This window comes from Neofelis nebulosa, chromosome 8 (assembly GCF_028018385.1).
Source record: "Neofelis nebulosa isolate mNeoNeb1 chromosome 8, mNeoNeb1.pri, whole genome shotgun sequence".
Classification (NCBI taxonomy): domain Eukaryota; kingdom Metazoa; phylum Chordata; class Mammalia; order Carnivora; family Felidae; genus Neofelis; species Neofelis nebulosa.
The window spans coordinates 118419192-118433812 of record NC_080789.1 but is presented as its reverse complement, the minus strand read 5'-3'; the positions used below and the strand labels follow the sequence as shown (position 1 = coordinate 118433812).

Here is a 14621-nt window from a genome sequence, read left to right as displayed (position 1 = left end):
TGATTGATTTCAGTCCCCTCCCCAGAGGTTCGATTAGCCCAAAGCCCCAACCCTCTAATCACTTGGTTCATCTTTCTGATAACCAGCCCACATCCCAACCCATCTTGTTAGCATAAACTCAGATGTGATCCTAGGGGTTCACTGAATAGCAAAGATATCCCAGTCACTTTGGAAATACCAAAAGTTTTAGAAGTTCTGTGCCGGGAATTCAGGACAAAGCCTCGACAGATACTTTCTTATACCATCCTCTTCTGCATTCTCTTCTGCTCTACTGAGTCCTTATCATTGTTCCCTTCTCCAAACAAACAAGTAAGTTTTAAAACCCTCCTATGACTCCACACCTCCCTCCAGCTATTGCCCCACCCAACAACCAAACTGTTTTAAAGGGTGGACTACATTTGCTGCCTCCACTTCTCTACCCTCACTGACTCTGCCACCAATTTCAGTCAAGCTTCTGCCTCTAATGCCTTACGGAGAATGCTCTTGCTAATCCCACCAGTGGCCTCTAGGCTGCTAAATGCAACTATTATAAACCCCTGTTCTTCTCTGACCTTTCAGCAGCATCAACACAATCCTCCTTGAAACAGTCTCCTCTATTGGCTTTCAAGATAGTACACATTTGGGGCACCTGGGTGGCTCAGTCGGTTATTGTCCGACCTCAGCTCAGGTCATGATCTCAGAGTTGGTGAGTTCGAGCCCCACATCAGGCTCTCTGCTCTCAGCTCAGAACCCACTTCGGATCCTCTGTCTTCCTCTCTCCCTCTCTCTCTCTCTGTCTCTCTCTCTCTCTCTCTCTCTCTCTCTCCCTCTCTGCCCCTCCCCAACTCATGCACACGTGCATTCTCTCTCAAAATAAATAAACTTAAAAAAAAAAAGATAGCACATGCTCCAGACCTCTCATCATACCCCCAACTGCTATGGTCACTCTTTTCTAACCTCTTCTACTAACTCTTCTACCCCACCTTAAATTGCCCACAGCCTCGTCAATCAATCCTAACCCTTTTCTCATTGACAGTCCCTCTAAGTGGTCTAAATCCACTCCTGGCACCATCTATGTGCTGATCACCCACAGATATATAAATCGAACCCAGACTTCTCTGCTGACCTGCAAAACCATGTATCCAGCTGTCTGCTCAGTGGCTTCACTTGGATACATCAGACTCGATGTCTGTAAAACTGACTCCTCATCTTACCCTCCAGACTTGCTCCCCCACTGTTGTTCTCAGTTTTGTAAATAATACCATCGTCTGCCCAATTGCTCATGCAGGACACATGGAAGAAAAGCTCACTCATGCCCAAATCCAATCACCTCCAATTCCTATTGATTCTACCCTCTAAATATTGGTCAAATCTGTCCAGATCTGTTCATCTCCATTGTCATCAAATCCCAACTTCCATGATCTTTCACTTGGCCTCCTCTGGCGGTGCTCCACCTCAACTCCCTGCATTTGCAGACTTTTCTCTCTCCTTGACTCACCTTTTTAAATGTAAATATGATTTCTCCCCTGTGGGTAGCCTTTCAGAAGCTTCCCACTGCTCTTAGATAAAGTCCCAAATCCTTAGCAAGGCCAACTAAGCCTGTATAATGTGAGCCTTGCCCAGCTCTCCTGCCTCTTTCTCCACCTGTGTCTTCCTGTTCCTGTCACATGGGCCAGTTGTTCTTCCTAGTTCTTCAAAGGCTCAAGCACCATCTTTTCTTAGGGAATTCACAGATGTTATTACCTCTGTTTGTGATCGTTTTTTCTTTCATGTAGCTAATTCCTTCCTATCCTTGGGTCTACAATGAATTGTCCTTTATAAGCCAGTCATAATTAATAATCTTTGTGATTATTAGTTTAGTATCTGTTCTCCTAGATACTGAAAGAAATCATGAAGTGTTTCTGCTATGATTTCCCAACTGAAAAACATGGAGACGTTCTGTATCCAAAGTGCTTAACAAGTAATTCGTTCTTGATGAATGGCAGCTTTTATTTTTCTATTAGAGAAGAGCCATAGAGGGTTTTTTTAGTACTTATTAAATCACTTTATGACTTTAGCAACTATTTTTAGTCCAGACCCTTCACATGGCAATTGACACATGGCAGTCTAACTCTGTCTGGTTTAAGCAACAAAGAGTGATGGGGAGAGATTTATTAATGCACAAAACTAGGAGGTCTGTGGGTAGGCTGCTTTCAGGTATAGAAGGATCCAGGGATGTAAGCGATGTCGTCAAGATACTGTTTATTTAGGCACTGTCCCCCTGAGATGTCAAGGACTGTCACTGACTCTCCAGGCTTACATTTCTCACACAGCCAGAAATCGTAGTACAAAGAGGATGCCCCCATCTCTGAAAAAATTCTGGGAGGGCTCTGTTTCGTGCCTGTCCCTAACAGTCTCACTGTACCCAGGAGCATGCTGTCTTCTGATTTGCCAGATCAAGTGGTAGGGTCAGCCTTTCACAAACCACATGGGAAGAACGAGGGAGGTGGGGGGCGCCTGGATGGCTGAGTCAGTTGGGTGTCTAACTTCAGCTCAGGTCATGATCTCATGGTTCGTGGGCTCATATTTGTTTAGTAAACTTCCCACCCATAATTCCTCCAGGGACTCCTAGAGAGACAGTGGGAGAGGCTGTATTGCCACTTGACAGCTGGGACTGTTAACACAGTGACAGAACAACCTAGATCCCAGTCAGTGGCACCTGCAGAATATATGGGGTATGTGGGCACACATCAGTTGTCCCAGGATGGGGCAGGGAGCCCATGGGAAAGACTGGATTTCCTGGTAAATAGGAAGACAGCAGCTTGGAACATTTAGGATTATTATTATTATCTGTTTGTTCTCACAGACAAAGACCAGGTCATCCTACTTACATAAAAATACACACTATGTTGCTGGGAAATCAGCCTGTGTATGTGTTTGGACAAAAGAAGCAAAAAGAAAATATAATTTTTGCCCTTCAAAAGAATTTCCCCCAGTGGTCTTCAGTATTCAGATTTAGTCTCTGCTTGCACAAATTTGTGCTTTGCACAAATGCAAAGGTGTTTATAGATAAATAAAGGATTTGAATATGTATAAGATGAAGGAGGAGAAAGAGAATAAATAGCCCAAAGGAAATGAGAAGATAGAGCACTTTGGAATCTCAGATGTTTAAATCTCCTAGGCACGATGGTACGGTGCACAAAGTCTTACAAAAAATCTTAAATAGAAACATTCTAAAGCTTAAAGATGTTTGGGCCTGTTGCTTCCCGACCTCCAGAACAAAGCTGTGGCTAATCAGAGACGTTTAATAAGCCTTAGAGTGAGAGAAATGCACATTTACATGGCACATCATGTACGTTCCAACAGCTCCACTCAGAACAACGAGGTGGCTGTCCTTGCTGAACAAGGGACATGGATTTTATCATTAAAACACTGACAGGAGAGAAAGCAATTCTAGCCTGTTCTAATATTTCAATTGCATAAACGGACACGAATACCTTTTTTCATTCTGAAATCATCTCAAACACAGAAAAGTTGCAAGAATAGTACATAAAGCCTTCATGTACCCTTTACCCAGATCTCCAGTATTGAGTGTTTGCCATATTTGCTTTATCATTTCTCTCTCCCCACTCCCGCTTCTCCCTATGTTATCCAAAGACATTTTTTTTTCTGAACCACTTGAGAGTAGATTGAATCTATCATACACCTTTGCCCCTAAGTCTTCCCTTTGTGACTCCTAAAAATCAAGGCTGTTCTCTTACGAACCATAGTACAGTTAGCAAATCCAGGAAATTTAGTATTCAATATTGATAGGATATTTTTATCTAAATCACATCCATATTCCCTCGATTTGGATGTGTCTGATGTTTCCTTATGATTCATTTCAGACAGTGCATTTTTGGTGGGAATACTGCATGAGGGCCGCATGTCCTCAGGTTATCACAATCAGACACATATGACATCTGTTTGCCCCTCGTTGGAAACATTCATTTTGACCACTTGGTTAATGTGTTGTCCGATATCTCTCCTGTGCAGATTTTTCATTTGGCACTTAATAATTTGCAGAGAGATACTTTAGGCCCTGTTACTATCCTCTTCCTCATCAAACATTCCTCTCTTCCCAATGTCATGTCCTTAATAGCCTTCTCTGAGTTGTTATGTAGATGAATGGGTTTCTCAAACTACTGGAAAAATATTTAAAGAAGCAAGCAAACGGCCATCTCATAAATATTTGACAGAATAGCAGGCAATGGGCATAGCTAAAGGAACCTCTGAGTTCACTCAGTGGCAAGACCTCATGTTGTGGGCTGGGTGGCAGTTTGGTCATTGGAGAAATGTCCTTTGTGTGTGGAGGCATGGCCATCCTCTCCAGGATGTTCTCTAAGGACCCAGAGAGATCCACATACATCCAATGAAATCTATCAGATTCCCTCAAAACTGCAAAACCTCAGTTAGCCTCACTTTTGTGCCAAAGGGTAAATTAAAAGGGAAGAAAATAAAATAAGTGCTTATCATGACTTGCTGGGAAAAAAAACCTATTCCAGGGTATCTCAGGGGTCTGCACATTTTACTCAATCCCCTGTGTCTTCTATTTTTGTGCCCATCCTACTTTTTTGTTGAGAATAATGTTTAAAAGTTGTTCCTATACACAGCATGGTATGAAACTAGAAACATACGTTTCAAGTGTTTATTATTTTTGAGAGAGAGAGAAAGTGCATGCATAAGGGTGGGGGGCAGAAAGAGAGGGAGAGAGAGAATCCCAAGCAGGATCCATGCTGGCAGCACAGAGCCTGACGTGGGGCTCAATCCCATGAAACATGAGATCATGACCTGAGCTGAAACCAAGAAGGATGCTTAACTGACTGAGCCACCCAGGCACCCTGAAACATAGGGTTCAGAAAAATCTTCAGCAACTGGAATTTTTAAAAAGTTTTTCAAAGTTATTCTCCAGTTGTCAAAAGGCTTTTGAAAACAGAACATACCATTCTCTAGGCCCCTAGTTAATTGAGATGTCATAGCCTACATAAAGCATTCACCTTCCTGAACCTTTGCTGAATCTCATGAAGTGTTGCCATAGAACCTCAGACTTTCTGTAAGCCCTGTATACCTAGAATTCCTTGTCTTTTGCTTTGGAAATATAAACTATATTTTTAGATGAACTCACAAGAATGCTGAATATGCCTTGCCCACTCTTCTTGTCTTTATTCTCCCCTTCAGGACCTAAAGCAGGCACCACCCAGGCCAATGGGCAGATTCCCCAGGCTGCACATTCTGTAAATGCTGTTCTTGAAGAAGCCCAGAGGCAGGCAGAAACTACTAAGGTAAGACCAGAGAGTGACTGGACATCATTCTCAGACTGTCTCCAGCAAGCCCATATTCTAAACTATTAGCAGTGTCCAATAACTGCTCCTCCGAAAAGAGAAAATCTAGTTACAACTACTAAGAAGTCACTATAATTTCATTTAGGTAATTGTGTGGGTTTTTTAATCTTAAAGTTACGCAGGCTAGAATGGAAAGTTAAAGCCAACTGTTACCACATTGCTTCAGAAAAACGTAAGAATTTTTGTTTTTTTAATGCTAAGGCTTGGTAAATATTTTTAATTTAGCTCCATTGATTTTGACTGAAGGGCTTTTTTTGATTTAGACAAGTGGTTTTAGCATTCTGAAAGTGGCACCTGAGTTTTAAACCCTTGGGATTTTTTTTCCTGAATAAATTAGAGCAACCAGTTAGTCAGAAGCCCTATATTAAATGTGAAAATCCCCAAAACCAGATTAGAAGACTACTAAAAGGGTTCTGTTATAAAATGTAAATTTTATATTTTTCTGTTAATGTTCTGCATACATCCTCAGGGTGATGGAGAAGAAAACACATTTTAAAATACTAGCCAAATTGACATAGCATTCTCCATAATTTTTTTTTCAGTAAAGGAGATTAATGAAGATTCATTTAAATTTATCTAAAAATTATAGCTGAAAGTTGTAATCTAGTTACTAGCCTAATTGGTAACATCTCAACTTACTATTCTATTGAATATTTTCCATATGTGATTCAAAACAACCTTAAATAATTGTGCCTTCTGTAATTTTTCACTTCATTCTCCCCTTTGATTTTGTCCATCAGTCAGTGGTGGGAGCAATTAAATCCTGTATTTATTGAATTTCTTACAATTATTGAAAACCATTGTAGACCGTTAAAAGTTGTATTACTCTAGTATTATTAGCTTCTCAAGTCTGACATCATACACTGTACTTTCAGTGATTATTATTTCCGTGGCTCCTGTAATGCCTACCAAAGAGAAACACTCTAAAATGCTGAAAGCAACAAAAGGACCCCAAAAAAGAAATCACTTCACCTTGTGTGAACATCAGTTCCCAAACTGCCTGTTCAGAAATTTTTTTTAATTACATCACCAGTCAATTAGTTTATCGTGCTAAGCAAATAAACCAAATAAAATAGAAAACTCAATCATAAGGCACTTTGTTAGGGAAAAAAAAACACTTCTAAATTTAATCGTCAGTGGTAAGAGGTTGTTAAAGAAAAAAAAAAGAAAGTGAAAGCCTGATAAATTGTAAATTGCAATGATAATTATCACTGACACAGAGGGATTCAGCTAAGCTGCCTGGAATCCCTGGGGAAGTTGCATTATATAAACGTAATTTACTATCATCGATTTCCACCGTTGGCAGAAGGACTGTGCCTCTGTTAGCCTTTGGCCAAGTTCGGTGTTGTGGTTTCTGCCCGGCAGCATGTGCAGTGTAATCTTACTCTGCAGAACCCAGCCACACCTTTAGCTCATTTAATATGAACATAGCCTTGAGACAGAAATAGTAAAGCTTATGATGCTTGATTTATACCTGATCAGCCAGTCAACTTTCACACAGTTCAGAAAAGGTAAATCTAAGACTATGGACCAGATGTGTGGATTCTTGGTCCACCCACCACCTCCCTTGAAGCTGTTAGGTCAGAGGGAGTGAAGCATGTAATTGGTTTCTCCCTGGTAGCCCACAGTCATGGGCAAAGGTTTCTTTGTTCTCAGCATGCCAGCAACCACTGATGCAAGAAAAGGCAGGCAGTTCTTTCATAGGAGAGTCTTCTTTGTGCTCAGATTTGTACAAAGGTTACCTGTAGCCTAAAGTACATCATCCTTGTGCTGTAAGAGGAGGACATCTAAGCCAGGAGATTTGGGGACAGTTTCGGGAAGCTTCCTAATCAGCTCTCTGCCACTGGAGGTATGGTACAAAAGGAAAATAACTTCACAGACACCTGCTTCTGACAATTGAGCTTCACAACCTGCTCAACTCAGACCAAGAAAAATGGTATGGCTGCATATGTCTAGGGCCCTAGTGGCTTGTCTTGGGAACCAGGGCATGAGTGGGAATTCCAGGAGAGCCATTTTGCTTCCATTTTGAGTTTCCTTAGGCTGAGCTTAGGGTAGGTAAAGACTGAAGTAACCACACAAGGAGCTAAACTCCTTATCACTAAAGCTCTTTTAAAGACACGGATTAGTCCCCTATAAGGTGGTTGGTTGGGAGGAAATACATCTCTAATCTAATAAACACCTCATTGAATAGGACTAAGTCTTCGATTTACCAAAGAAGACATGGTAGGTTAGCATTAAATAACGTTATTATTGGTAATAATGTTAGAGGCCATTTGGAGTCATTCTCCTTACTCACAGCAAACATGAGCTAGCTCATGAACAACTTGTAGAATTGGCCTGAGGAGTGGAGGCCCCCCTGCCCCTCAGGAAGCAGACACTGCCCAAATCAGCAAGACCTCACCTTTCAATGGAAATATGCTGTGGTTGCTCTGTTGAAGGACAAGAAGCCAGCTCTTGGTAACCACGACCCAGGAACACCCAGGGCCCATCACCTTCCAAAGTCCAGCCTGCCACCGCCCCCTCCCGTGCGAAGGTCTTCAGACGTCTGCGGCAGCCCAGCGACAGCCCCCAGGGCCAAGGGCATGAGCAGCGGCTTCCCTGCGCCGCCGCCCGACGACTCTCTGCCACCACCCCCGCCGCCACCGCCCCTGGAGGACGACGAGGAGCTCCCTCCGCCGCCCCCTGATTTTAACGAAGGGCCCCCGGACTTCGTGCCTCCCCCACCGCCGTCGTTTGCAGGGGATGCTGGGTTATCATTACCGCCCCCGCCCCCGCCCCCACCTGCACTCAACTCTCCGAAGCCGCCCCCCGTTGCCAGCAAAAGACCTCCGGCTCCCCCGAAGAGGAAAGAGAATCCAGGACCACCTGGTGGAGTAGGGAGCGGAGAGCAAGATTTCATGTCCGATCTCATGAAAGCTTTGCAAAAGAAAAGAGGCAACATGTCCTAAGGGAAACAGATAAATATGTTTGTGTGATGGGTATAATCATTTCTAACCTCAAGTACATTTTTGCTACTTTATCTTCATGACACCTTATTCATTTTAGATAAAATATTGACGCATTCAGACTAGAAATGGTGTAAACCGTCTCACTGCGGCGCAAATACGTTCATAATCATTAACCTGTAACGGAAGCAAGAGTATCTGCCTAAATGTACATACCTTTCCTATGTGTTTCCACCTCCCTGAATTCGTCTTCCCTTACAAATTAACTGGAATGTTTTATGTTTATTTTATTGTGTTCAGAAGCATCAAATTAATAAAAGTTTTAAAGTCTTCCTTGAGGATGGTATTTCTAGAAATATCAGTGTATAAATCTAGTGTGCTATCAATACCACATTATATATACTTGACCTTTATAGCTTTGAATTCTAACATCTTGTTAATTTTTGGTATGTTTTCCATCTCCACCTCCATGACCTTCAGAATTTTCTGAAAAATCGAATGAGGAAAAAAACAGGAGGCAGAATGAATTCGGTTTCTTTGAGACTCATGTCCTGATTGCCGGGAGTCCTGGACGTACACTGTTTGGGTTAGGGTTTTCCAATGGTCAAATAACATAGTAATGAAAAAAAATACATATTTAGAGTTTGGAGATTGTCTGTTATTACACTGCTATGAGTATCCTATAGATTAAGATTTAGGGACAGGAAAAGGCAATCATTTATATTCTTTAACCTGGAATGTTTTCTCCCCAGTAAATCTGATGCTCAGTTTTTTTTAAGTTTTTTTTAATGTTTATTTACTTTTGAAAGAAAGACAGAGCATGAGCAGGAGAGGGACAGAGAGAGAGGGAGACAGAATCTGAAGCAGGTTCCAGGCTCTGAGCTGTCAGCACAGAGCCCGACACGGGGCTCGAACTCACAAGCTGCGAGATCATGACCTGAGTCGAAGTCGGATGCTCAACCTGCTGAGCCACCCAGGTGTCCCAATGCTCAATTTTAATAGCCAATTTATCTTGAGTTCCTGTTACCCTATATCTCTTCTCTTTCAAATCATTTTATGGGAGTTCTTTTAGATTTTCTTCATTTTATTTCCATATTCTGTTTTATTTTTCTTTTTAACTGTGGAACACCTCAAAATCTTTTTTTTTAACTGAAGTATAACACACAACGTTACATTAGTTTCAGGTGTACAACATTGTGATTCAACAACTATGTTATGCTATGCTCACCATAAGCTATTACAGTATCGTTGATTATATCCCTTATATTGTGCCTTTTATTCCTGTGACTTATTCATTCCATAGCTGGAAGCCTGTATCTCCCATTCATTCCCCTTCACCCATTTTGCCCAGTCCCACATCCTCTTCTCCTCTGACAACCATCCGTTTTTCCTCCATATTTAAGGGTCTGTCTCTGCTTTTTATTTGTTTATTCATCTTTTTTAGATTTCACATGAGTGAAATGACATGGTATTTGTCTTTCTCTGACTTATTCACTTAGCATAATATCTTCTAGATCTATCCATGTTGCTGCAAATGGCAAGATTTCATTCTTTTTTTTTAATACTTATTGATTTGGGGGAGCATGCAAGCAGGTGTAGGCAGAGAGAGGGGGTTGGAGGATCTGAAGCAGGCTCTGCACTGACAAGCTGACAGCAGAGAGGCTGACAGAGGGCTCAAATAAACCATGAGATCATGACCTGAGCTGAAGTTGGATGCTCAACTGACTGAGCCACCCAGGTGCCCCCTCATTCTTTTTTTATAGTTGAGTAATATTCCATTTTGTGTGTATAGCACATCTTTATCCATTCATCTATCAGTGGCCACTTAAGTTACTTCCATATCTTAGCTATTGTAAATAATACTGCAATAAACATATACTGCAATAAACCTATCTTTTAGAAATAGTGTTTTCTTTTCTTTTCTTTTCTTTTATAAATAGCCATTAAAGGAATTGCTGGATCATATGGTGTTTCTGTTTTTGTTTGAGGAAACTCCATACTGTTTTCCACAGTGGCTGCACCAGTTTACCTTCTCACCAACAGTGCACAAGGATTCCTTTTTCCCCCACATCTCAAAATCTTTTTTTTTTTTAATTTTTTTTTTTTACATTTATATATTTTTGAGAAACAGAGTGAGACAAAGCTTGAGCTGGGGAAAGGCAGAGAGAGAAGGAGACACAGAATCTGAAGCAGGCTCCAGGCTCTGAGCAAGCGGTCAGCACAGAGCCTGATTCGGGGCTTGAACCCACGAACTGTGAGATCATTACCTGAGCCAAAATCGGATGCTCAACCGACTGAGCCACCCAGGTGCCCCTCAAAATCTTCTTAAAGTGGGTATAAAATAAATAATAATGTTACTTTCTACTTAAGGAAGATGATTAATCTTCTTTTAAGTTTTATTTTTATTTATTTTGAGAGAGAGTGTGGGAGGAGAGGCAGAGAAGGAGCGAGAGAATCCCAAGCAGGCTCTGTACTCTCAGTGTGGAACCTAACTTGTGAGATCAAGAGACCTGAGCCAAAAATCAAGAGTTGGACACTTAACCAACTGAGCCACCCAGGTGCCCTGGAAGATGATTAATCTTGTGTTTTAGCATTTGGGTGGAAAAGTAAGCTCTAAACTGACATTTAAAACAAAAATGCAAATTCAGATTTTAAAACAAAAATATTTAATAATTAAAACTGAAAAAGTGCTCTACATTTTTCCTAAGCATGTCCCTAAAATTGAAGATAAATGATTTACATTAAATCTCTCCTCGGGGTGCCTGGGTGGCTCAGTCAGTTAAGCATCCGACTTTGGCTCAGGTCATGATCTCATGGTTCCTGAGTTCGAGCCCCGCGTGGGGCTCTGTGCTGTCAGCTCAGAGCCTGGGGCCTGCTTCAGCTTCTGTGGTTCCCTCTGTCTCTGCTCCTCCCCTACTCATGTTCTGTCTCTCAAAAATAAATAAACTTAAAAAAAAATTTAATAAAAATTTAAAAAAACCCTCATGCACTGTACTCTTTTCTGTTTGTTTTTGTTTTATGATCTTTTGATATCAGATGCTGCAAAAACATCTGGGGAAATGACCTGGGGAAAGCCTGGTCATTATGCAGATCTCTGGGACAATACAAGAAAGGTGTTAATGGCATAATTTTCTTAGAAACTGATTCTGAGCTCACAGGTAAAACAATGTGGCCACACAGAATTGTCCAGTTGCTTCAACCTTACATAGATTAATGAACAAATCCTGTGATGTCCAGGACAAAAGATCCTTCATTAGAATTATCTGGATCTGGGGCACCTGGATGGCTCAGTCAGTTAGGCATCTGACTTCAGCTCAGGTCATGATCTTGTGGTTCAGGAGTTTGAGCCCCACGTCGAGCTCTGTGCTGACAGCTCAGAGCCTGGAGCCTGCTTCGGATTCTGTGTCTTTGTCTCTCACTGCCCATCCCCTGGTTGCACTCTGTTTCTCAAAAATAAACATCCAAAAAAAAAAAAAAAAAAAAAAGATCTGGATCTTAACTTACCTTGATCAAAATTACCGCCTAGTTTGCAGAGGAAGAAATTCATTGGGATTTGAGGAGGATAATTTAGAATTCAGTGCCTCTCCAATCAAAAAAATAATAACCCCTTGCTGACTTTATTTCAGAGTATAAAAACCTTGATAGCATCCCTCCCCCACCAAGTCTAGAGCAGGAAACAAGGACTCTCCATCTCACAGCCACAGAATCACCAAGATGAAGGGACCCTGGAAATGACCCACTACACTAACCAGGATTCTGACTGTATATAACAAAACCACTGGAGCAATCTTAAGCAGAAAGTAGGACTTGATTACAGAACTCAGAGCAGAATGCCAGTACCCAAGGCTCCCTGTGTACATAGACTGTAAGGCAGGGCCTGGGACTGGTCCCTGGAAGCTTATAGTTCACCCTTCTGCTCATTTCTGCCCCTGTCCACACGCTTGCCTTATTGTCCCTCTCTTTACAAACACCATCATTCTCTTTGTGTTGTCACTCCACTTTTCAGTTCTGAAGGCAGAAGAGAGTCGGGCCTGACAGTATGCTTAACCTAGAGCCCAGGGCTGAGTCATAGCCTGGGTCTCCTAACTTCTATCCGTACCGTACCTTTCCTTTACAGGGAAGAACTATGAAAATTCAAACATTAAAATGTTTGTGAGTTTTAGCATCTGATAATACATACATATATATATATACACATATGTATGTATGTATTTTAGGAAAGCTATTGAAGATAATTAACTGATTTTGTGGGTAAAATATTGACAGTTTTACTCAATGCATTGTGTCGCTCCATTCCTTATTTGCCTGTGTGGTGGGCCCACTTTGATCTCCACTGTATGAGTATCCAAAAAAGAATCCAGTGTTAAGGTCTTTTTAGTCAGGAATCTTAGAAATCAGGGCTTCTTTTGCCTCATCTCAGAGTAGAAGTTTGCTTTCAAGAGGCCCAGGCACCAAATCAGGAGCTCTGTGCAGTTTTCACTCAAATGGAACAGAATCTCTGGTGTCTTGCAGAAGAATCTTCACAAACACTACTTATACATGAGTCTACCTAGGTCACCCTCAAAAATGCACCAGATTTGTTCCCTGTTTATGAAAAGCTTAGCCACAGATTTAGATGCGAGGGAAGTACCAACATTGGGGTGGAGACAGCAGAAGAACTATGGAATTAAGACAGTAATTCTAGGGGTGCCTGGGTGGCTCAGTCAGTGAAGTGTCCCACTCTTTTTTTTTTAAGTTTATTTCTTTTTAGAGAGCATGAGCAGGGGAGGGGCAGAGAGAGTGAGAGAGAGTCCCAAGCAAGGATTATGACCAAGAGCCAAACCAAGTGTTGGACGCTTAACCTACAGAGCCACCAAGGCGCCCGGTTAGTGTCCCACTCTTGATATTGGCTCAGGTCATGATCTCACAGTCATGGGATCCAGCCCCATGTCAGGCTCTGTGCTGGGTGCGGAGCCTGCATGAGATTCTCTCTCTCCTTCTCCCCCTCCCCCTCCCCCACTTGTGTGCATGCACACACTTTCTCTCTCTAAAAAACAAAAACAAAAAAAACAGTAATTCTTTATCATAATTTATAGCTACAGAATTTCTTGCATAATATTCCCAATAGGACAAAGACTAGAATACCTGCAAAGTAAAATAAAACAAAACACAGGTTTGATCAGGTTTACAAGAAACAAGATTTAACCTGCCAGGAGACAGAATCTCCTGCTCTCAGAAGGTCTCAAAGAGGAAATGAACATTTAAGCTTCTACTACGTGTTTTAGGTATTTTATTTAGTCATAGAAACAATGGCTGGTATGATAGTGAAATTATCACACACTGATAACTGAACCTTTGAAGTGTGAGACTTTTTTTATGACTTAATACACTGTCAGTTTTTATAAATGACCCCATCTATGTTTAAGTACATGTTGGTTAGAACAAGCTTGCTAAGCATGTGGCTCAAGTCTTCCACAGCCTAATATCTAGTCCGCTTGATACATCAGTTACTTGGAAGAATGTTTTAAATCCCTTTTGACGAAGGTGGATTTGTCAATAGCTTTTAATTGTTACAGTAAATTCTGCTTATATATTCTGACACTTTATTAAGTGTAAACAAAATTTATTTGTATATTTTGTGAATTATGAATTGAATGCTATATCTCTATGTATTGTTTTCTGCTTGTTATATTCACACAGCTACACCATCTCTTTTCAGTTACTTGCCTGAAAAAATCTTTCTGTTCATTTACTCCCAAACTTTTGACATCATTATGTTCTAGCTTTGCCACTTGTAAATGGCATATAAGGGGATTTTGTGTTTGTATGGAGTCCAGCAAATATTGTCTTTTAGCTGGAAAATGTATTTTTTAACTCTTATTGTAATTATATATTTGCAATTGTTTTTAATATCTTATTTATCTTATTTTGTACTTTCTATTTGGATTTTTCTGTTTTTTTTCTATCTTTTCATGTAATTAAGGATTTTTCTCTTACTCTGTTTTTTAATCTTATTAGAAAGCTGTACACTCTGTTTTTTCAGTGGCTACCTATAAGTGACAGCATCATACTCAATAAAGTCTAAACAACTTTAACCAGGACAATACAAGACTTGAGAACACTTAAATTTCAGACACACACAATTATTGTCCAATATTTGAGTTCCATCTCAGGGTTTGTTTTTTTTCCCTAGAATATCTTTATTACACCCTCATTCTTGAAAGATGGCTTCACTGGATACAAAATAACCTGTTGGCAGTAAATACTTTAGTAAATACTAGACAACAGTGAGTTCTTTGAAAAGATTGTCCCCCTATCTTCTAGCTTCCACTGTTGCTGTTGAGAAGTTGGCTGTAAA

The 14621-nt window shown here is 40.9% G+C and overlaps 1 protein-coding gene across 2 annotated transcripts in view; it reads left to right on the top strand.

Annotated features, from left to right (window-relative positions):
• APBB1IP (amyloid beta precursor protein binding family B member 1 interacting protein) overlaps positions 1–14358 on the top strand; it is a 105863-nt gene extending 91505 nt beyond the window's left edge. For both annotated transcript variants that reach the window (XM_058681669.1, XM_058681670.1), the window contains exons 13-14: positions 5176–5279; positions 7778–14358. In XM_058681669.1, coding sequence (XP_058537652.1) covers positions 5176–5279; positions 7778–8287 — 614 coding nt within the window. In that variant the 3' untranslated portion in view covers positions 8288–14358. The remainder of the gene's footprint in view (positions 1–5175; positions 5280–7777) is intronic.
• Positions 14359–14621: the final 263 nt, after the last annotated feature.